Below are 21966 nucleotides of genomic sequence, written 5' to 3' on the forward strand. Positions count from 1 at the left end.
GTGTGTTTGTATGTGTGTGCCTGCATGTGAAATTTGCACAGCCCCCTTCAGAAGGAGCGCTGTTGCAGAAGACGAACAGGAAAATCCAAGGTCATCACGGCACGCTTCTCTGACGTTGCCTTTCAGCCCCCTTTCGTGCGTGTGTGCCTGCGTGTGCTTGAGTGTCTGCACGGCAGGAAAAGTGTGTGTAACTCAGTGCATCGGTCCAAGCTCTGCACCAATCACGGTGCGCATTTTAGCTCCATGCACACGTGCAGGCATTTATACCAGAGTGAGCGGTGTGTGTGTGTGTTTGTGTGCGTTTTCAGTGCCTCTTGGCACAGCAGTGTGTCTGTGTGAGCTACTGAAGCTGCATTGAGAAAAAATAACCATTTGTAGTGAGAGAGTCCAGCATCACGAAGGATGTACGGTAAGAATTACAATAATTCTTCCTATGTGTATTCGTGTGTGTGTGTGTGTGTTTAAGGCTTTTTAAGTATGTGAGTAATGTAAAGCATGCAGCGTTCAGCCAGTTTTCCTACATTCTACCAACACGTTCCCTCTTAGCTTTCTTGTGATAGACTGCAACTGACTAAAAGCGCATGATATGAACTTGGACTATTATGAGGATACTGCTCTATTTAATATCAGTAATAGCTTACAAGGATACACCGCTTTGAAGATGTTTATTTTTGGTACCGGACACTTCTTTGGTCAGAACACTTTTTAATCAAATGACTTCCTTTGTTGTAGTTGAAGTGATAACAGTATGTTCTCTACACCTGTAAAATATTCAGCTCACTGTTGTAGTTATATATGTTTTCTTATTATCCTTTAATATTTTTCACATTTCTTTGCTATTTTGGGTTTGTTTTCCTTGAAAACAGGTATAGTATATGTGCGGTTAGAAGTTTTAATTATTGGTACTTTTCTGTAAAACTTTAAGATCATGTTAAAATGCGTTTGGTGTTAGTGTTTTCTGTAGCTATGTTGTTTTCATTGACATGTTGATATATTGTTCATTGATTAGCGCTAATTAAAAATATAGTTAGCTTTGCTTTGACTTTCGAGACTATTGATGGAAAAATGCTTGGCTAAGTAGGCTAAACCTGCAGACTGGAAGAACTAGCTCAGTAAGACAGAGTGCGTCGCTCTGCTGAGCTCCTGTATGGAAATGTGGCTCTCTGGGCTTGAGTCCCTCACAGCCCAGTTTCAGTGCCTGTTTGACTGTGTGATTCATAGTGTGTCGGATCGGCCTTGTGTCGTGAGAATTTGTTGGCAGCTGGGTCTGTACATCAGTATGTTGGTCGCATAATACCAGCCATGTTCGCTTCCACCCACTCTCGGTGGAGTGTGTGCTTTGAATAATACTTGGATTTATGGTTGAAAATGATGTACTGTGTATGTTTCTGCGTGCAGCGAGTCTATAGCCTGAAGACACAGAAGGAGAGAGGGGGTAGATGGATGTTGTGGTAACACACGCAACACATTTGAATTGCTGTCATTATCTCCATGCCAGAGTGACAAAAATTCACATTTCTTCCTCTTTGTCACGCTTAATGCTGTCAGCCTCTCCTGAACGATACCCACCTCCTCTCTTCAGCTCTATACAGCTCTCCCAAACTCATTGAGGGACAGCTTATGTGCATATTGGCTGGCTGTTGAATCAGCCTTACACTTCCCTCTTCGTATTTACAGATTCTTGCGTGTGCTCGTATTTTACCACGTGAATCTTCTGTTTAAGGACGTTTTAGCCGTCCTTGTTTGCTGATATAAAAATAGCAAGACTTGGTCGGTTTCCCCCCCCCCTCGCCCTCTTATGTAATACTTCCCCTGAAGGGCTACAGTCTTTATAACCATCATGAGAAGTATCATGTATTATGCACATGTGTATACAGCAGCATGTAGGTGGCCACAGGGTCTTTGCTCCCGTTTGTGTGCTTACTGACTCTGGCCTGTAAAACTATTGCTTTGCATGACCCCCGGGTGAAGCTGATGTGTATTGATGCCGGTGATGGTGCTCTGTCTCTTGCAGACCCAACCACTCAAACATACAAACATGAACACACATAGATCCTAAATGTGTTTTGATATGCTCCATGCAGGACTATATTTACCCTGTTTTATCAGCCACGTGACTTCTGGTCCAGCAGAGCAGCTCCAGGACAGGTGCAGCAAGATATGCTACTTGTCACACACTCCTGTTTGTGTGTGTTATTGTAATAAGTTTGACTTTTATATCATCAAGATAAATTCCTTTTTATTGTGTTGCCAACAAGGCAGTAGCTCTATTTACACTCAGGAAGTGTGGAGGATTTTAAAATAATAAAGAAAGAAAAGACAGAGTATTCCTTTTATTAGTAATGTTTTGTTTCTCATGCACAAACATGTCTTTCAGAGCTATGTATTTTCTTGTTTGCCTCTCCTTCTTCTCGCTTCCGGATGCATTTTCTCTCCCATCCCTCTATCTCTCTCTCACCCTAATGTGGGAAGCGTTAAGCTGACATCCTGTGGGAAATGGAGAGTGTAATCTGTTAATGTACCAGCCCATTGTTACGGCTATAAAAACAACTTTGTGATTGGCTTGCTCCTTGCTATAGTGATCTGAATGGGTGGAGACCCCCACACATGTGTACACGTAATGCACACATTCTGCGTGGATGTGTAGCTTAGCATCCAATCAGTGTAACATGTAAGGTAACATGTAAGAGACATCGCTCTGGGCAAAGTTGCACCAGGCTGCAGAGATGTCCGCCTTCTCTCCATTACCTTGTTCTGTCTCCCAACATTAACCAGTAATTCATTGTTCCGTCCTACTCGATGTGTGCGAGCATGTTTGTGTGGGTTTATGTGCGAGTGTGTATTGAGTCGCTTGGTGTCCAGCCCCTAAATGTGTTGTCAGCCGGCCATGCAGAGTGGGTGGAAGTCGTGAGACCCCCTGTGTGTGTGTGTGTTTTTCACCGCTGAGAAATTCTTGTCCACCCACCCTGCTGATCTCTTTTAGCTTTTTTCCACTCTAACCCACCATTATTAACACAAGAAACACTTAACAACTCAAACCAAGCACAACTCTGAAGCTATACAGTGTAGAGAGAGAATCATCTCCAACACAAACATGGTTTTGCAGCACAATAACTTGAGGTACAGAATATGTTAATGTTTACAATTATTGCATTAGCTTTTTAGATTTGCAAAAATGTATCAACTTGTCAATTGGAAATAAATTGACAACAAATCGCAAAATTCAATATTCGTTCAGTCTTTTATCATGCAAAGAATAAAAACACAGCTTTCAGCCACTCAAATTTGAGTATTTACTTTTCTCCTTTTTATAATTTTGAAACTGAAGGTCTTTGGGTTTAGTACTGTTTATGGGCATAACGAGCAATTTGAAGACATCATCTTTGGCTTTTGGAAAACATAACAATTAATCAGCTTGTCAAAAGAACAGAAATGAACTAACTGATAATGAATATGATCATAAGTTGCAGTCCTCTAGCATTCGTTGTTTTAGTGACCAGTATGTGGGGCCACTTAAGCAACCATAACACACAAAATGCTTTTTATCAAGCCTCTGCAAATCCTAAAACTATATTTTTTCTGAATGATGAATTGCCCTCTGTTCAATAAAAAACAGTTTGGACGGTAACATAATGTATATGGCATGTGTAAAAGAAAAGTATTATGCTCATTTACTTACTTTTAGAATAAAACTGTGTGGTTCTTCCTTGCTAATGTTATCTTTATTTACTGGCTTTCACGTCGTTGCTAAGAGTTGGGGAAATTCTTGTTGAGACGATTTGTTGCAATGTTGTTAGTTACGCTCTCTGTGCACCAAACAGTATGACCTTCAACTTCTGTGAACTGAGAACATACTGATACTGCCTCCCTAAACTTCCAGAATTCTCCTTTCATTATCGCCAAGGTTTTCCCCACCTTTCTCCTTTCTCTGTGTTTAAATATGCAACCCAAACTCTATTCGATTAGATTGATAAATACATTCCCACAACAACACATGCCACTAGCTTATGAGCTAACCAACAAAAATGGCAGCCACTTTAAATTCATGCAAAAAACGAACCTAGGAATATAAACTGCTTAATGGAAAATGTGGATGCTTGCAGTGTGCCAGAAGAGGGGGAAACAACATGTACATTGCTACACCCACTCAGCTGTTAAAACGGTTGTGGATTTTAGGCACACTAGACCTAAAAGTGTATTAAACTTTTCTTACGCCATCTGACTACTCCTCCCTAAAAATCTCGTCTCTCTACTGTTGACAGAGAGAGAGGGCAGATTTGTGCTGGACAGAGGAGATGCAATAAGTAGCGCTAATCTGTGACTCACCGCCCACCTCCCCCATCACACTTCCATCTCTGTCTCCTTTTCCTCTTCAGCCGCCTGTGTCTCTGTCACTCTTTGTCCTCCACCCTTTCCTCTCTACTCCTGGGACCCGCTGCATTTTCATTAATTCATCGGCGACTCCTACACTCAGGCCCCGGGCCAACACCGAGAGGATGAGAGAAGGTGTGAGAGGGAGGCTCAGTGGGTGCAGGAGGAAGGGACAGAGGGACGGGAGGGAGGGGTGCAGAGGCCTCATTAGTATTTGAAGTGATGGAGGAGAGAGGACTATGAATAGACACGCCACTCTCAAAGATAAGCACCAGCCGAGCTCCTGCTGCGGACTTCATGAGAACTTTCAGAGGCCTTGAAACGGAGCGGCTTTTAAGTGATTAAGGCACTAAATATGCATGTTGCTCTATTAAAAGGCTTTTCAAGGACATCCTGCCTGTACTGGCTGCCCTACTCCCAAGTGTAGGTCAGTGATAACATACCAGAAGGCCAGGGAATGCAGGAACGTAGCCCAGAACAGAGCGCTGCTGCATTAGCTGTGGTTTAGGAGGTAGAAGGGGCCATCGTGGGTTGGTCATTTGTCTTCCTGTCCTCATGTCCTTGGGCACAACCGTCAACCCTCATATTGCAATGTAGCTTTCTGCCATTGGTGTGTTCGTATCTGAATTGGTCAGTCAGTGTGCTTTGGATAAAAAAGATCAAATGAAATGCAGCCAAATGTATGTGTTTTCAGCTAGTAGCAGTTAAGTTGCAGCCCTATTCTAATATTTTGCGTCGGTGCTTTGTACCGCAAGGGTAGAAAGTGTTGTGTGTGTTTTTTCTTTCATCGTTTCCTTAGGTATGGTACTATATTTAGTCTAGATCTACAGATAAAACAAGCTCTTAAAGGGCCAGTGTAGTATTTAGTGGGACGAATTGGAAAATGGTATTCATAACTTCATATCTGCTTTTTTAAGTGTAAAATCCCCGGAAACTGAGAATTGTTGTCTCCTTTGAAGTAGCCCTTCATATCTACATAGAGAGCAGGTTCTCCATGTACCTACAGTAGCTCAAAACAGACAAACTCTGGCTCTAGATGGAACCTTTTGCACTTTTTAAAACAAGGTTTAAAATAAATAAATAGGGTAATTGTCCTATAGGTGTAGTTATTAATGCATTTGGAATGATCCTTTTAATGTTTATATATGTGCAGTATATACATGCCCATGGACGCCAGATGGAAAACTAGCAATGTGCTATATCTTCTGTGGTGCATGTATCTTGGTTGTGTGTTTGGCAACGTGTTGTTACAGCTGGGCTCAGCTCATCCATTTGCACTGGTGAGTCAGGCACATGGCAGCTTTTTGCCTCAATCATCTGTGAAATGGGCATAATTGGTCCATTTTATTTTGAAAAAATGAATTGTGTGATTTTGAGAGCATGTTACACCTGTGTTACAGTCTGTGTGTCTCAGAGTGTGAACAGGCTTGTCTCTGGCTGTATGGGTTGGTTGAAGAGTTCCTATACAATTTGTAGGTGCATTTAAAAGATCAACTGTAGTCCTGATGTGACGACTCCACGGAGAATCTGTCTTATGTTGGATAGAGCACACTGTGAGGCATCTGGCAATCCTGTAAATGTCGGGTCAGTATGCTCTCATAATAGGTTTTCGTGCACCATCAGCAAAAAATACTCCAATCTGTTTAACCACAAAGTAAAAAATAATGAATAATGAAACATTTTTCCTCTGGGAGAAGAGAAGGAAGTGAGCTGACGTTAGAAAGGAGGGAGGAAGGAAAGAGGAAAATATGTTTCTTTGCAGATTGTTTTTCATTTGTCTTTATATTAACTAGATTTCTGCTATCTCTATTTAAAGTGTCAGCCTCTCAAACGCTTCATTAAACGTGAATGCATTGCTGAAAGCACGATGGCCTACTTTTTGTCATCAGCTTTCATACCTCCTAAACTCAAATAGCCTTTATTTGGTGTGAGCAGGAAAATAATATTTGTTATCCTGAGCTGCAACAACGGTTGAATGATGCATTTGTTTTTTTTTCTTCATTCTCTCAGTGTCTCCTTATGACTCACCACTGCTCAATTCCTTCAACCAATCACAATCCAGCTCTCCCTTCGCTGCCTTGCTTGCCTTTCTCCTCAAAGCAAAGTCAGAGAAATCACTCTTCACTGTGTTGCACTTTTCTCTTCTAGGCTGTCTTGATTGCATTGATCGTGTGTGTGTGTGTGTGTGTGTGTGTGTGTGTGTGTGTGTGTGTGTGTGTGTGTGTGTGTGTGTGTGTGTGTGTGTGTGTGTGTGTGTGTGTGTGTGTGTGTGTGTGTGTGTGTGTGTGAGAATATCCGGCTTTTTCTCAAATACATTCCCACAGCATTACAGTCACTTAGGCCAGGTGACTGTTTATCAGAATCTCCATGTTTTTAATCGGGCGATATCAATTCATCATTTGGCATTCTTGCAGAGGATTTGACAATGCAGTTTTCTGGATGCTTGCTTTTATTTTTGACCTGATTCAATTAAATCTATTAACAGAGCTCTGTCAGTTTGCATTATCTATCCACATTCAGCACCTCCTAGAAATACCCTGCTTCTCTGCACGTCAGCCGCTCATTTAAATTTAAATCTGTCACTCTCCACAGGCTAGAAACCCCCAGCACTTCATAAAATGAGCAATGTGTACACTTATATTAAAGTGTGCCATTTTAATAGGACCATAACGGCATCACTGCTGAGACGAGGCTGTTATCAATAGTTGCTCGTTAGCTTACCCATCAGTATTTGATTAGCTGTGACTTCTTTGCCAACACATTTTACGGTTGTTACCGCTACATGTGTTAAATGATTGTTCCTAATTCATCGTTTAATCTCATGCTTGATTACTTATTTTGACATCACTTCACTTTCCACCACTACTTCAGTGGGTGTGTTATTAAGGTGAAGTCATTATGTAGAGTCTGCAATCTTCCCCTTTGAACAAGTGGCTGATTTCAAACGTACCTTATTATTTCTGGACTGTGTTCTTTCGTTTGGAAAGGCTTACACAGGGCAGACGAATAGAGGAGAGATGGATGAAAAAGAAATGGACGTGTTTACTTTTCTTTTGTTTTTATTGCTTTTCTGCCAGTCATGCTGCACAAGTCTAATCTCGGTCATCTCTTTTACATCCTCAGGGGTTTGTGGTTGTTGCGGGGCGCTCAGGCCTCGCTACAAGAGACTGGTCGACAACATCTTCCCAGAAGACCCAGAGGTGAGAAGCTCAAGTGACTTTGTTTTTCTAATGCCTTTCTGAACCTAAATGGTTATTTTTATTGTCTGAAGTTGTGTTCTGTCTTCTTTATGCTCGTATATATAAATGGTTTGCCTCTTGCCACATTATTATAATTCTTTTTAAAGAGGAACACTGTCTCTATATAAGTTTCAATAGCTCATTAGGTTGAACACAAACAAGAACGCACAACAGAACACATCAAATATTAGCATAAATTGCTCTGTATCAGATTCAGCTTTCCATCTGTGGTCCCTGCCAGGTAAATATAAACGCAGTGTTATTATGATATTGTCTTTCAAGTAGGAAGAGTGGGTAGATGTGGTAAGAAAACATCACACACAGCCTCAGATGTAACTATCTTCATCAAAGCTGTTGGTATCGAGCCACATGCCCTTTCTTTTCTAGCGTTTGAGATCTGATGCAGATGACTCATAAAGAGAATTCATTTGGATGGAAAGAAGCAGCTGATTTGTTGCAGATGAAACTTTTCACAAGTGCCTCTTTGCTACTGCAGTAACCCACTTTACCAATCAGTTCTCGGCCAAAACTGCAGCATGCGGGACATACTGTTTCAAGCAGACCTCATTTCGCTGTTTTGTGTGTGTGTGTGCATCTGCTCTTTGTGCGCCCAAAACTGGCCTTACATGTGGCTCTCATCAGCTGTGGATGAGACTGTAACTACCGAAATCCCAGCAGCTTGGGAATAATAAATCCATCTAATAACATTTACTCCAAATTGTGTCCATGTGGGTGTGTTCCATTCACATTTTCTGTGTTTTCTCCCAGATAATTGGTGGTAAGAAGCCTAAATATAGACTCTCCATGTGTCAGAATGTCCCCACAGTAGGATACATTACTAGTTTTAAATTGGAGTGCATATGACTGGAGTGTATCATTGGGAAGAGTCTACAATTTACTCTGCTGACTCTAACAGAAGCCAGCACTGTTTTCCCACAGAACTACAAAATGATTGAACAAAAACAAATCAATTTTAAAAGTGCAGGTTGTTGACAGCTGCAATATTCTGGCTGTGTGATCGGAGATGGATTTCCAGCCAAAGGATGTTTTTGATAAGCAGACAAATCAGAGCTTTAGCCCTGTGCTGACCTCTGAAATAACCCTCTGATGAGAGGACTAGACCCTTTTTCACAGCCCACATTTTGACTTGAAAAGCATGAGAATTGTTCCTGCTCCGGTTTCAGGGTCCTGGTATTGTGCATTGCTCACTGGAAAACTTCACAAAGCCATCTTCAATGAAGCAGTAACACCTGTGTTTTTTAAATATTACAAGTCATAATTTAGCTCGCAGATCCCCAGCTGAGGGTTCAACATTTCAGAAATGGAAAATAAAAATATGATTATTTTTCCTTGGCTGTTAATGATATAAATAATGAATGATGCCCATGTATAACAGCAGTTATTATTTTTGAAGATATTTTGCCTTACATAGCTACGCACAGAATACTTAAAGTGTACAAATCAGTTCCCATTTCTCCAAAACATAACAGTCTTATATATTTCTGTTTGTGGGTGTTGCTATTTCATTGACTTCATGTTTTGGCTCCTGCCTGAATGTCAACTAGATATCAATGGACTGTAAACGTTATTTAGCTTTCTCCCCGCCTGACCAAACTGATCAGAGAAGTAGGTCAAGGGCTGGAGTAGGAGGTGAAACTTGGTGGACTAGTTATACTCTTTCAATTTTGTTTTTGAGGAGGATTACACACACTATCAGCTCAGACATGTTTATGGAATAGAACATGTATTCTTTCTCAGTGGAAGTCAACACACGTGTCTTAACCAGTTGCCTCTTTGTTTAGTAGACATTGGGTGTCTGTACTCAATGCCTTTTGAACAAGCCAGTACCAAATAATATCAACAATTCTTCACTCTTACCTGCATACAATCCTTTGTGCACTGGATGTTAACAATGCACAGCCCTAGTGGACATACCAGCTTCATGGCAATCCGAGATTGACTGGATTCTCATTTTTAGTAATCTACTCTTTAGGGATTTTAAACCTTGTAAAACGTTTTTCCTTCGTCTTGTTTTCACCCCTTCTTTCTATCTCCCCCCCATCACCCTGGCAGGATGGTCTGGTGAAGGCCAACATGGAGAAGCTGACGTTCTACGCCCTGTCAGCTCCAGAGAAGCTGGACCGTATCGGAGCCTACCTGTCTGAGAGATTGTCGAGGGATGTGGCCCGACACAGATACGGGTGAGCGTCTTCCGTCAATCACAGTTGAAAACACTTTTCAAAAGACATCTTGGCTGTTTCTGCTTGGCAATTAGGAATAGTATTTATAATCTGCCACACATTCAACTTAAATTCAGCAAAGTTGAAGCTATTAAATATAACTTATTCTAAGAAATGGAGGTTATCTTGCTATGAATTAATAAGAAAAGTGGTGCCTGGAATTGCCTTCCATCAAAGAGATGCTTTAAAGAGCCTGTGACACGAACCCAACAACTGTTGTGCAATGAAATAGTGGGCTACTAGTAATCTCGAACCGTCAGTTTAAAAAATAAAAAGCGATACCGTTCCGATAAATATCAATAATTTCGAACATCGCTGGAAAATTCCTTCGACTCATTTTGAGGTTTTGGGGGAAGCCGGAAGTGACGTCAATGCGGGAACGCTTCACTGTGCGGCGAGAGAGCCAAACACAGACAAAGTGTGTCGTCATGCGTAGAAATGGTGAATTACTGAGTTTAGGCACGTTAATAACGTTTTAATTAAGTTGACTACAGTATATTCATATTTGTCAGTGCTTTCATGTCAATTCGGCGAACATAAACATAAATGATCGTGGTGAAGATGATGATTAAATTAGGATTAAAAATCGGTAGTGAGAGCTGCTGAATTTCCTCCCGTCGGATCTGATATAAAAACAAATCGATTATTTTTGTAAACTCAAGTGGATGAAACTACATTTATTAGTGCTTTCATGTCAATTCGGCGAACATATGATACATTAAATGATCGTGAGGATGATGATTTAAAAATCTTTTGTTTGAGCCGGTCTGCATTTCCTGATGAGAAAACAAACCTTAGCTTTTTGTAGTTGCAGTCAGTGGTGTAGTGGGCGTTGGACGCGGGGGTACGCCGTACCCCCACTTATTTGAAGCATGATTTCTTTTTTTAATAGTCTAATACATCTAAAATCATTGCCAGTGTTATCAGTTGCAAGTGTGTGTTTGTTGTAATAATGACGAAAACATAATAGGCAGATTTCACAGTAATTATAATAAAAACGTAGCTCAAGCATTTATGCAACTTGATTTGAAGCGTGTGTGTGTGAGGGGCAGAACTGTGTGTGTAGGGTGACCAGGTGTCCCGCACTGTGCGGGACTGCACACACAGCATTTTATTATTTGTCCGCGTCCCACACATTGAGACTATGTCCCGCATTTGAGTGATAGTCGCGCCGAAAGGCCGGATCGGTTCGCTGACAGCCGGCACCGCCCTTTATTATTATATTGTCTAAACGGCATCATGTAAGTTGCGCTGACAGGCGACACAGAGGTCCCCAAGCCCCCCCCCCCCGTTGACAGTTCACGAGCGCGTCCATAGTGTCTCCCGTCCACCCACCACCCCGTCCACCCAGTAAAAACATCCCCACTACACCACTGGTTGTAGTAGTACACCAACATGGATTAAACGTGTGTTTTTTTTACCACAATGTTGGGGAAATTAATGGATAAAATGCACGGATTATTATTATTATTATTATTATTACTATTCCCACTCCGATCGGGACACTAGGTCCACCGTTTCCCCGCCACGCGAGGCTCCCCCCGTTGACAGTTTACGTGGGCTGGGCTGGGTGCAGTGGCGGACTGGCCATCGGGACGAATCCCGATGGGCCGGTACCGAAGTGAGCCGGTCGGATAAGTCACTAGCACATCCCCCACTCCCCCCGTTGACAATTTACTAGTTGTACCGAAGTGGGCCGGTCGAGAGTCCCGGGCTGATTTTTAGTCCCAGTCCACCACTGGCTACATGACCGTATGATCGCCCATATTGACGCACCTAATTCCTAAACTTCTAACAGATACAAAATAAACCGATCCTTCAGCCTCATATGAGCTCTCAGACACGTTCAAAATTAAACTGTCATCGCTGTCTGAGCTTGCTGCTGTGTGCGCCATCGTGCGTTTACATGCAGATGCTGGGATCCTGAACGGTGCAGCTGGAGCGCTGTGCCCGCAATGACGTCACCCATAATTTGGCGGGACTTGAAGAATCCCCGAGAAGATCCAGGAAATGGTCAACATTGAAGGGCAGATTAATGGTTATCAAAGTACAACTATCCAAAATCAGTTCAGTAACGGTTTTCAAGGGGACAATATTTACTCAAATTGATGGGTTTGGATGATGGGGGAAAATCGTGTCACAGGCTCTTTAAAGGACCAGTCTAATAGTATACATTTATCATATATCCCACATGCAAACTCTATAGAGAACTGTACAATTATGCCATTGCATTTATACCAAATATTTGTGTTGTTGAACCTTTTCTGTACTCTATAATGACTCCTACTTTGTATGGAGGCAAGCGGTCGTGTTTTTCAACATTAAACTGCTTTAGGGTCATCAACGGTTATTTCTCTGCGCTCTCTGTACCTACTCTAAATGCCACAGAAGTTGTTGTCTTTATGACTCATGACTAGGACGCGCTGTGATGATCTCGCCAATGCAAACAGCTTGCACAGATTACATTAACATTTGGCAGAGTCTTGCTATAATCTGTTATCTATGTACTTTAATATTTCCAGAGCCATGGGAATTTAGAGATTTAAAAGAAATACGCACATACTTTATTATCCAGACACAGATATTGTCATCCAGATGTTTCTGTGTGTGCTTGCCCTCCTCCTCCTCAGGTATGTGTGTATAGCCATGGAGGCGCTGGACCAGCTGCTGATGGCGTGCCACTGTCAGAGCATCAACCTGTTTGTGGAGAGTTTCCTTAAGATGGTGCGGAAGCTGCTGGAGTCCGACAAGCCCAGCCTGCAGATCCTAGGAACCAACTCTGTGAGTATACACCATCGTATCACTACTTTAAAGAGTCCATCAGATGTTTGATAGTTTTGCAGCGATGAAAAACAACAAACTGTGTAAGATTTTTAAGATGCTGGCTTTGATCCTAATTCATGATGAGCATTCGGTTTAGCTATGACTATACAGATTTATGAAAGAAGTACAGTGTGAAACATATCTATAATAAACTGTACTGTGATAAAAACTCAAGTAAAAGTTATGGTAAACATTAAAATAAGGTCATGAAGTGATGTTTTCATCTTTATAAGTTCTGAAAGTGGAGTAGATGCACTGTCCATTTTTATTTTACTAAATTGAAGGTGATATTGTGAAGGATTTACAGTTTCTATTTACTGCAGAAACCAAAGGGTGCTTTGAATATCATTGAATCCAAAACGAAATTGCCTAGCCATACATTCTTGGTCACAAAAGGTGACCAAGAAGTCTTGGTCCCCTGCTCTAGGAGGAGATTCAGGTGATAAGGTGGGGGAGGGGGGGTTACCTTGGTTGGTGATTGGCTAATGGTTATAGAAGCAAAAAAACCATTATGACATCACAAAGTGGCCAAAATCTGATCAGCTCATTCTCAGACAGGTTTTTATATAAATGGATCAGGGAAAAAAGCGAGCGAATATTTTTTCCTGAAACTTTCAGAATCTCTTGACATAGAGGGGACACACGTGTATGTATGAAAGTCTTGAACAAATAGATTTAGCATAATAGGTGACCTTTTAATGTGCACTGTATGGCTCATCTGAAGCCGCAGAGCAGTGTCACAGAGCGGTGAAAGGAGCGGATTAGAGAGTTTATCACCACAGGACTTCAAGCCCGGCCAGGTTTTCTCACACTCTTTGACCTAAACACCTTGTGCTGCAGAGCCCGTTCCAGCACCAGCCAGCTCATCAACACATCAGTACCTGAGTTAGTGTTTCTGTCATCTTGCTTTATGTGATGTGATAAAAAAAAAACGTCTCGGGGCATAGGGTTAGTTTCTCTCGGTGTAGCTCTTTGGAAAGCATCAGAAATGTTATGATCTCAGCTCTCCATCCATCACTCACTGTTTTAAACCGTACACTTACAGCTTTCGTGCAGACACAGAGTGCATTTCAGAGTTGATACATTGATATCTGGAAGCTGCCCGGCATTACTGCCAATAATCCTGGGCAGTTTCCGGGTATCAGCTGCTGCAGCGATTTACTGCAGCAGCTGAGCAGTTGCACACAAGTACTTCATTTAATTTACTCAAGGGTACTTTCTGTCATTTCAAAACCACTCTAAGCACTTATTTTGTACACAGGAAATAGATTCACAAGGCTCTAGATGTTCACTCAACATAAACTCTTCTTTATGTTTAAAGGGGGAGATGAGGTTTATCACCACCTGCTGTAATGTTAATTAGCTATATACTTCTTGCTTCAGGTAGCATCTGCTCTGCTTTAATTCTAAAGAAATCCACTTCATAATTTATGAATTGGAGATGGTTGTGAAGCTTAATGCCAGCGTGTTTAAATGGTGACATTTTACGACCCAGTGGGAGAGACCCCCCCTCTGCCCTTTGCTCTTCACTTAATAGGATGTTATGGCACTGTGGTTTGACTTTAATTTAGAAAAGTATTCATCATGGGGATTTAGGCTTTAATCAAATTGAAAAGAAAACTCTTTACAAACTAGCTTTCGAGGAGCAGACTTATTTCTGTGAATCTCTTGAGTTGTAGAAGTTATGTTTGACATGAACAAAGGTTTTATTTGTTCCCGTGTCTCTTCTTCTCTTCTCAGTTTGTGAAGTTTGCAAACATAGAAGAGGACACGCCATCGTACCACCGCAGTTATGACTTCTTCGTGTCGCGCTTCAGTGAGATGTGCCACTCGAGCTTTGAGGACCCTGACATCCGCACCAAGTGAGTGGACAGATGCTCGATTGAGCTAGAGACAGATTGAACAGCTTTTTTTAGACTGGCTTCAGGAAGTATGTTTTTAGACTACCTCTGCCCCCTCGATATTTTAATATCTTTATGAAAAAAATGCAATCCTTTTGAAATTGATTTTTGTCATCTGCTGGAAATAGATAAAGTGACATATTTGAACGTTTAAAAAATAGCTCTGCAGGATTAAAGATTAACAGATTTGGACTACAAACAAGACGAAAACAAGATTTCCTAAATTAAATCCTCCATTTATAGATTCTCTTGCCAGTCAGAGGATGTCTGGTGTCTGATTTCTGATCTTCTATTTCTGTTGCCTGCTAGGATCCGCATGGCAGGGATCAAGGGCCTGCAGGGTGTGGTGAGGAAGACTGTGAACGATGAGCTGCAGGCCAACATCTGGGACCCTCAGCACATGGACAAGATCGTCCCCTCTCTGCTCTTCAACCTGCAGAGTGGACAGCGCACGGAGAGGTGAGTGTGCACCAGGAACATGTTTGGGCTTTTGTAAGTTGCTGTTTATCAGGTCTGTTGAAAAAAACATCTGGGCTCTCGGCTCTCCACAAGGATGTGGATTGTCCACTCAGTAGCCACCCAGAGGGGCCCGGGTGCATTCCCAGCGCAGTAAAGGTCAAATTCAGTGTCCCTCACAGCAGCAGCATTCCATTATTTATTATTAGGCTTCTGGTGTGTTTTAACCAAAGGCTGTAAATAGCTATTTATTAGGGGTGTAACGGTACACGTACACGTACCCGTACCGAAATTATTCGGTACGGGCCCTTCGGTTCGGTACACGTGTGTCAACGCGTCATAGAGCGACCAAGTCATTTCATTGGACGAGAGGCATTCTATGAGAGCTGGTCACAGGGATGCGTTCACATTTAGTCAGTAATTTGAGGAACTGGCGAAATGGCGAACGCAGATAAAGTTGAGCTCGAAAATCCTCCAGCATCATTGAAGTCTCCGGTTTGGGAACATTTTGTTTTCGCAGTTACGTACAAGGATGACGGACAAAGACAGGTGGACCGAACCAAAGCTGTTTGTCGGCATTGTTCAACTAAAATTGGTTACGCGGCTGGCAATACATCAAACTTGCACACTCATTTGAAAAGGCATCACCCGAAAGTGAATATCACCGGTACCAAAAGAAAAAAGACTGAAGTGCAAACAACTCCCACTAGCATTTAAGCCTCCACCACTCGCAAAAAGTTCAGACCGAGCCAAAGCTATTACAAACGCCAAATATCCTTATGTTGCCATGTTAGCAAAGCGCTACCTGGCTGTATCTGCTACCTCTGTCCCTAGCGAGAGGGTGTTCTCCACAGCAGGAGACATTGTTAGTGCCAGCAGATCTGCCCTTTCGGCAAGCAATGTGGACAAGTTAATTTTTCTTTAAAAAAGCATGAAAATACAATGACAAGCAAGTCATAATGTCAAACTGGCTGCTTAGGTAATAGTACAGTTCAAATACAGATTATTTCAGTTCATCGAAATGCTGCATCGAAATGTTTATTTTATTATATTTTGTATTTATTTGAGTGAATACATTTATTCACAGTTTAATTGTAACTAAAAAAAATATATATATATTTTATGTTTTGTGATAATTTTTTCTGCTGTACCGAAAACGTACCGAACCGAACCGTGACCTAAAAACCGAGGTACGTACCGAACCGAAATGTTTGCGAACCGTTAAACCCCAACTATTTATAGTAAAAAGTATACCTTTTCCTGACTTATTATAATTGTTATAATTAAGAATCATTAGACTTAATTTTGTATCATCATTGGCACCTTCAGTCTATAATATTCAGTTAATAAGGACATGCCACAATGATAGTAATAATGTATTAACAGAATAGACACATACTCTTAAAATACTGTTTCTTAAAACGATTTAATTGAAATCAAAAATGAATATATTATAGTAGCCGACTGGACTTAAATAAGTCGTCAGCTCTTTTTCCCGGCAGCCGGTACTTATCAAAATCTCAGTATTTTATATTACATTACATGTTACTTGTTAGACGCTTTTATCCAAAGGGACTTACATACTCAATACTGTGGGCAATCGCCAGAGGAGCAATTTGCAGTGAAGTGACATGCTGACTGCAGTGGGGTTTGAACCTGATCCGAACACCAACGCACTATTCCACTGCACCGCAGACTACCCATATCATTTGTTCTTTAAATGGCTGTTTTTTGATCATATTAAATGTCATAATGTTGATTAGTTGAAAATTGGTTGACTATTCAACCCACTGAAAGAACTGTTTTCAGTAAAAGTGAGAAAATTATAGGGTTCAAAAATGGTATGACTGCAGTTAGGAGACAGGTAATACAGCCCTGGTATTACCATGTCATTGCGAACAGGTGGTGGCAAACTTGATGACCAAAAATGATTCACATTGACCGCTGTGTCTCGGTATCTACGTCAAGAGTTATTGTGTTGTCGGCGACCGGTGCTATTTGTCTTGCGTTAGGCCATATTTGTCCACGTCATTCATCATCACTGTCATCACTGAGAGAACTTACTGACAGCTCTGATCCCCTCACGGACATCTGCTGCCCACCTGCAGTATTCCAAGGACAAAGACAAGGGTAGAAAGGTTAAACAAGACAGAGGGGGGAGAGAGGATAAACAGAATTGGTTGGAGACACAAAAAAGGATCACAATTACATTGAGAGCTGGAGGTTGCCAGTGAGAGAGTCTGTAGCCTCCCTCTCTTGGCCGCGTTCCACATAGTGAAATTCACTTTGACGTCAATGCCGACTTCTCAAGTTAAAGGGGAGGGCAGCGAGGAGAACATTGGAAGATTGGGTGGAGGGTAGATAATAGAAAGTACAGTGATGGAAATGTGGAGCTTATTGAAGGAGACGGAGACAGATGGACAGCAGACAGAAAGGCTCCAACAGAGAGACACGATTCCCTCTCAGCCTCCCTTCTCTCTGTGTGTGTTATTATGAAGTCTGCCCCTGCTGTGAATGTGCAGTCATTACCAGACGTAAAAACCCACAGCAGTCCGTACAGTCTAATTAAACTCACAGATGGTGCCTTTTCTCTACATTAATCCCCATGCACATGTACGTGTTCACTTAAAGATCTAACTCGGGGACAGTCTTAGCCAAGCCTTTGGACAGTTGAGATTTCTTTAGATGTTTGTGGAGCTCCTGCAATCTTTCCCAGAGACCCATTTTGTTTGTCATACTTCAAGAACAAAAACTGTGATTTCATGCTGAACTGAATAGTTTAAGGCTTCATTCAAAAGATCGTCATTCAAATTCTTAATCTTTATTGAATGATGCACAATTGTGTCTATTCATTTTGTTTGAACTTGGTGATTTAGCCTAGATGCATATACACATTTGGCTAAACTATTATTATTAAAGTTAGTATAACTAGATTCCAATAACTCTAGAGCCCAGATTCCAAAGTTGATTAAAACTAGAAGGATGTTATATGTTGTTGTTTTCAAATTCCCAACATCATTTTGTCATGCAAAATAATGTTCTTTAATTCATATTTGTTTGCGTTTAGCCTTTAAAATGACCCTATAATGCTTTTTCGGTTGTTCCCTTCCCTGCATCGTGTTATATGGTTTGTTGTGCATATTAATGGTAAAGGCCTAAATCCCTGTGTTCCCTCCAGAGGGAGCTTCTCTCTCACACACTCACTGAAACGCCTCCATTGGACTCCTTTGTTTACTTCAACAACATAGTGACAGCACTACGTAACACTGCTTCTATTGGCTAGTGCTCCAACTCTTTGTACGTAGAAGACTAAGGGGCAAGACAGCTCAAAGCAGTTGACCAATCACAACAGATCCGGCCAGCTAACCAATCAGAGCAGACTGGGCTCTGGTTTGAGACAGAGGATGAAAATAGGTGCTCCACCAAAGGCAGTGTGTGAAAAATAAAGGCCTTTTTGAACATGAAAGCATGGAAACATGTCATAATATAGGCACCAAATACATATAACAACCTCAGAATGAGCTTAATAGCGCCCCTTTAAAAAAAATTGTTTTTATGTTTGCTCCCCTGCCTGCCACACAGACAGGGAGGCCCGTGCTGATTTATTGGTTTTAATGTGTAGGTGCCTGCTCAGACTTTGTGTTCCCTAAGCCATTTTCTTCCAGACGTTGCCTCAGCAGAAACGTTTAGCAGAAATGATCTTTAACATGCCCCTCCACAGACTCACACACTGCCTCTGGGAAATGGTTTGATGAGAGCAGATATAAGGGTAAACTGCCTAGCCAAGTAGTCTTCGAGATGATGGAAATGGCTGATTTTTTGTTGTTGTTGCATGCTTGTCAGTTTCCAAATCATTATTGAAAACAGTGTACTTGGAGGCTGTTAGGTTGACTTCAGAATGAATGGGGTTTAAGATGCACTTTTCAATCCGATAAGGGTCAATGGGAGTGGATTCGTAAGCATTATAAGCTACCGCTGAACAAATGCTAAACCTTTCAGCCATAGCGGTTTATAACTCATTGGCACCACTAAAAATAAAATGGCTTCATTTAAGTGTGTGACCTTAAAGTAAAACCAATATTAATCCTTTATTTTTCTTGCTTTTACTGTTTTCCACTGCCCCTCAAATGTCAGTGTATTTTTTCAGAGTTGAGTTAGAAACGCCCAGAGAGGCAGGAAGTCTCATTACCTCCACAGCAGCGGCAGGCCTGATGAAAGAGTGAGGCTGTTAATAAATAATGTCATCATTGGTGGACCACCCGGGGCTAGTCATGACTAAGATGGAGTTATAGTGGAGGCTTTATGCATGAGAACAGAGACAGGCTGGACACGGTGTCAGTGCACACACACACACACACACACACACACACACACACACACACACACACACACACACACACACACACACACACACACACACACACACTGTCACGTCTAACATGTCCTTCATAGTGATAACAGAATGGCATTGCACAAATTCACACACATTTTTTAATTTCCACTGCGAGGGGAAAAGTCACCTCAAGGCTGCAGTGGAGGCAGTCCAGAGTGCTTCTTCTGTGTGAGAAATCTCACCTTTGTGGAAATATTATTGAATAAATTACATTTTCTCCGTTCTCTCATTTTCTCTCTCGCCGCCTCTCCCTCTCTCCCCCCTCCCGACTCGACTCGACTTCCCCTCCCTCCTCTCCCTCTTTTCTGCCTCCTCACCTGCCTCGCTCCCTTCCAGCCGCTCCCCCTCTCCGCTGCAGGCGTCGGAGAAGGAGAAGGAGAGCCCGGTGGAGCTGACGGAGCGCTGCTTCAGGGAGCTGCTGGGACGAGCCGCCTATGGCAACATCAAGAACGCCGTCACGCCCGTGCTGATGTAAGACAGCTCCTAAAAACTCTTTCTGTGATTCCTTCCTTTGTGTTCTGCTCGTTTTCTGGCGCATTAATTACAAGGGAAGGATGCATCTTAATGCTATGTTGCGGTATTTTTGTATCTCTGCACTGAGTGGCATGTCGGCGGAGCAACAAGGTCAAGGCAAGGTTACACAGTTCCAGACCGGTGCATGACTAGCAGACATTTGACATTGTATTTGAATGAAATTGCGTTTCACCGCCTTATCTTTCTAAGGTCATGTTCTATGCTGTTGTCATTGAACTTTGATGTCTCTGAACCTGGTCCTCTGTGATTCGTGTTTTATTTGAAGTTATGTCCCTCCATCCATCTTCCTCTGTTGTTTGAATCTGAGCTACTCTTCTTTCTTCTATGTTGTTTGTTTTTTATCTCTCAGCCGTTTCCCCTAGAGCTCTAGACATTAACTATTTATTTCCGTACTGAGTTGAGTTGTCTGTTGAGCACTTATTATCTATGAATACAGCTAACTAATACAGTGTATATTTAAACAGCCACATTTTGAATTTTGCTTATAAGTCTAGAGCCTTTTATCGACTGCAAACCTACTTTTTTATACAGTTAAATATTACATTCATATTCCCTTTCAACTCTTTAATCCAGTTATCTCTCAATTTTCCCTACAATTCATCTCACTTGTCATGCTCTGTTCGAGACCGGCTCTCGTCCATCCATCAGCGTCTGTCTGTTTCGAGCCTTAGATATTTGTCCTCCTGCGCCTCTCTGTCTGTGCACAGTTTTCAACAGTGACGACCTTGATGTTTGATGAACGTTGCTGAATACACTGAACAATGAAAGACAAAGTTAAATGTCTCTCTATTCTCACATAGCAGTACATCGTTATACGTCTCATGGTTGGGCATCTTTACATGTATTTAACATAAGTGATCTCCACCCACAAAAAACCCAGATTGAGTCTTGATGTCTGGGATTTTTTTAGAAACTATACATTTGCTCTTCATCCCTTGCCATCCTCACCATCACTACCTCCTGTCAATGTGTTATAACATCGTCCCTGTCCTCCTGTCTGTGTCCCCTCCAGGCACTTGGATAACCACTCTCTATGGGAGGGGAAGACCTTTGCAGTGCGTTGCTTCAAAATCATAATGTACTCCATCCAGGTAAGTGATACAGTGTCCACTAAGACGTCCTCATCACCCCTTTTCTCTGTCTTTCTCCTGGTCTATAAATCCAGATCCAAGTAGGATTCACTCAGTACCATATTTGTATCTAAGTTTTATCACACGTTTTAAAGGCGGCTAATTCGAAATATGCTCAAAATCCACCCTGTGATGCCTTTATTGGAGACATATGGTCCCACCAAGCTATCCAGCACCCTAGTTCTTGACCTTTTTGAATGACTTGATGTCATGTTACAGATTTACACCACTTCTAATTCCCTCTTTTCCTTCAGTTTTCTGGTTTATTTGATTTAGTTTTTGGTTTAATTCCTTCTTTCTCTCCTGCCCTCCCAGTCTCAGCACTCTCACTTGGTCATCCAGCAGCTTCTCGGTCACCTTGACGCTAACAGCAAGAACTCAGCCACAGTGCGAGCCGGGATAGTGGAAGTGTTGCTGGAGGCAGCCGCCATTGCAGCCAGCGGCTCCGTAGGTGAGAAGTCTGACACACACACACACACACACACACACACACACACACACACACACACACACACACACACACACAGAGTTTGAACTAGTGTTTTGATGAGTCACTGTTTGCAGGTCCCACAGTGCTGGAGGTGTTCAACACCCTGCTGCGGCAGCTCCGTCTGAGTGTGGACTACGAGCTGACCGGCTCCTATGACGGCAGCACCAACATCGGCACCAAGATTATCAAAGCTCACGAGGAGAGGCAGCTGCAGGAGGCTGTCATCAGGACCATCGGTGAGTCAGTGTGTGTGAGAACGTGTGTGTGTGTGTGTGTGTGTGTGTGTGTGTGTGTGTGTGTGTGTGTGTGTGTGTGTGTGTGTGTGTGTGTGTGTGTGTGTGTGTGTGTGTGTGTGTGTGTGTGTGTGTGTGTCTGTGTGTGTGTGTGTG

General features: G+C 42.1%; 1 protein-coding gene across 1 annotated transcript in view; it reads left to right on the forward strand.

The window, feature by feature from the left end:
- LOC104955037 (protein EFR3 homolog B-like) overlaps positions 1–21966 on the forward strand; it is a 44405-nt gene that overhangs the window by 4058 nt on the left and 18381 nt on the right. The window contains exons 2-10 of the mRNA XM_010782262.1: positions 7495–7571; positions 9684–9811; positions 12481–12631; positions 14414–14535; positions 14884–15033; positions 19760–19894; positions 20970–21048; positions 21403–21538; positions 21652–21813. Of these exons, the coding sequence (XP_010780564.1) occupies positions 7495–7571; positions 9684–9811; positions 12481–12631; positions 14414–14535; positions 14884–15033; positions 19760–19894; positions 20970–21048; positions 21403–21538; positions 21652–21813 (1140 nt within the window). The remainder of the gene's footprint in view (positions 1–7494; positions 7572–9683; positions 9812–12480; positions 12632–14413; positions 14536–14883; positions 15034–19759; positions 19895–20969; positions 21049–21402; positions 21539–21651; positions 21814–21966) is intronic.

This window comes from Notothenia coriiceps, unplaced genomic scaffold, assembly GCF_000735185.1.
Source record: "Notothenia coriiceps isolate Sejong01 unplaced genomic scaffold, NC01 NC01_scaffold00024489, whole genome shotgun sequence".
Classification (NCBI taxonomy): Eukaryota; Metazoa; Chordata; class Actinopteri; order Perciformes; family Nototheniidae; genus Notothenia; species Notothenia coriiceps.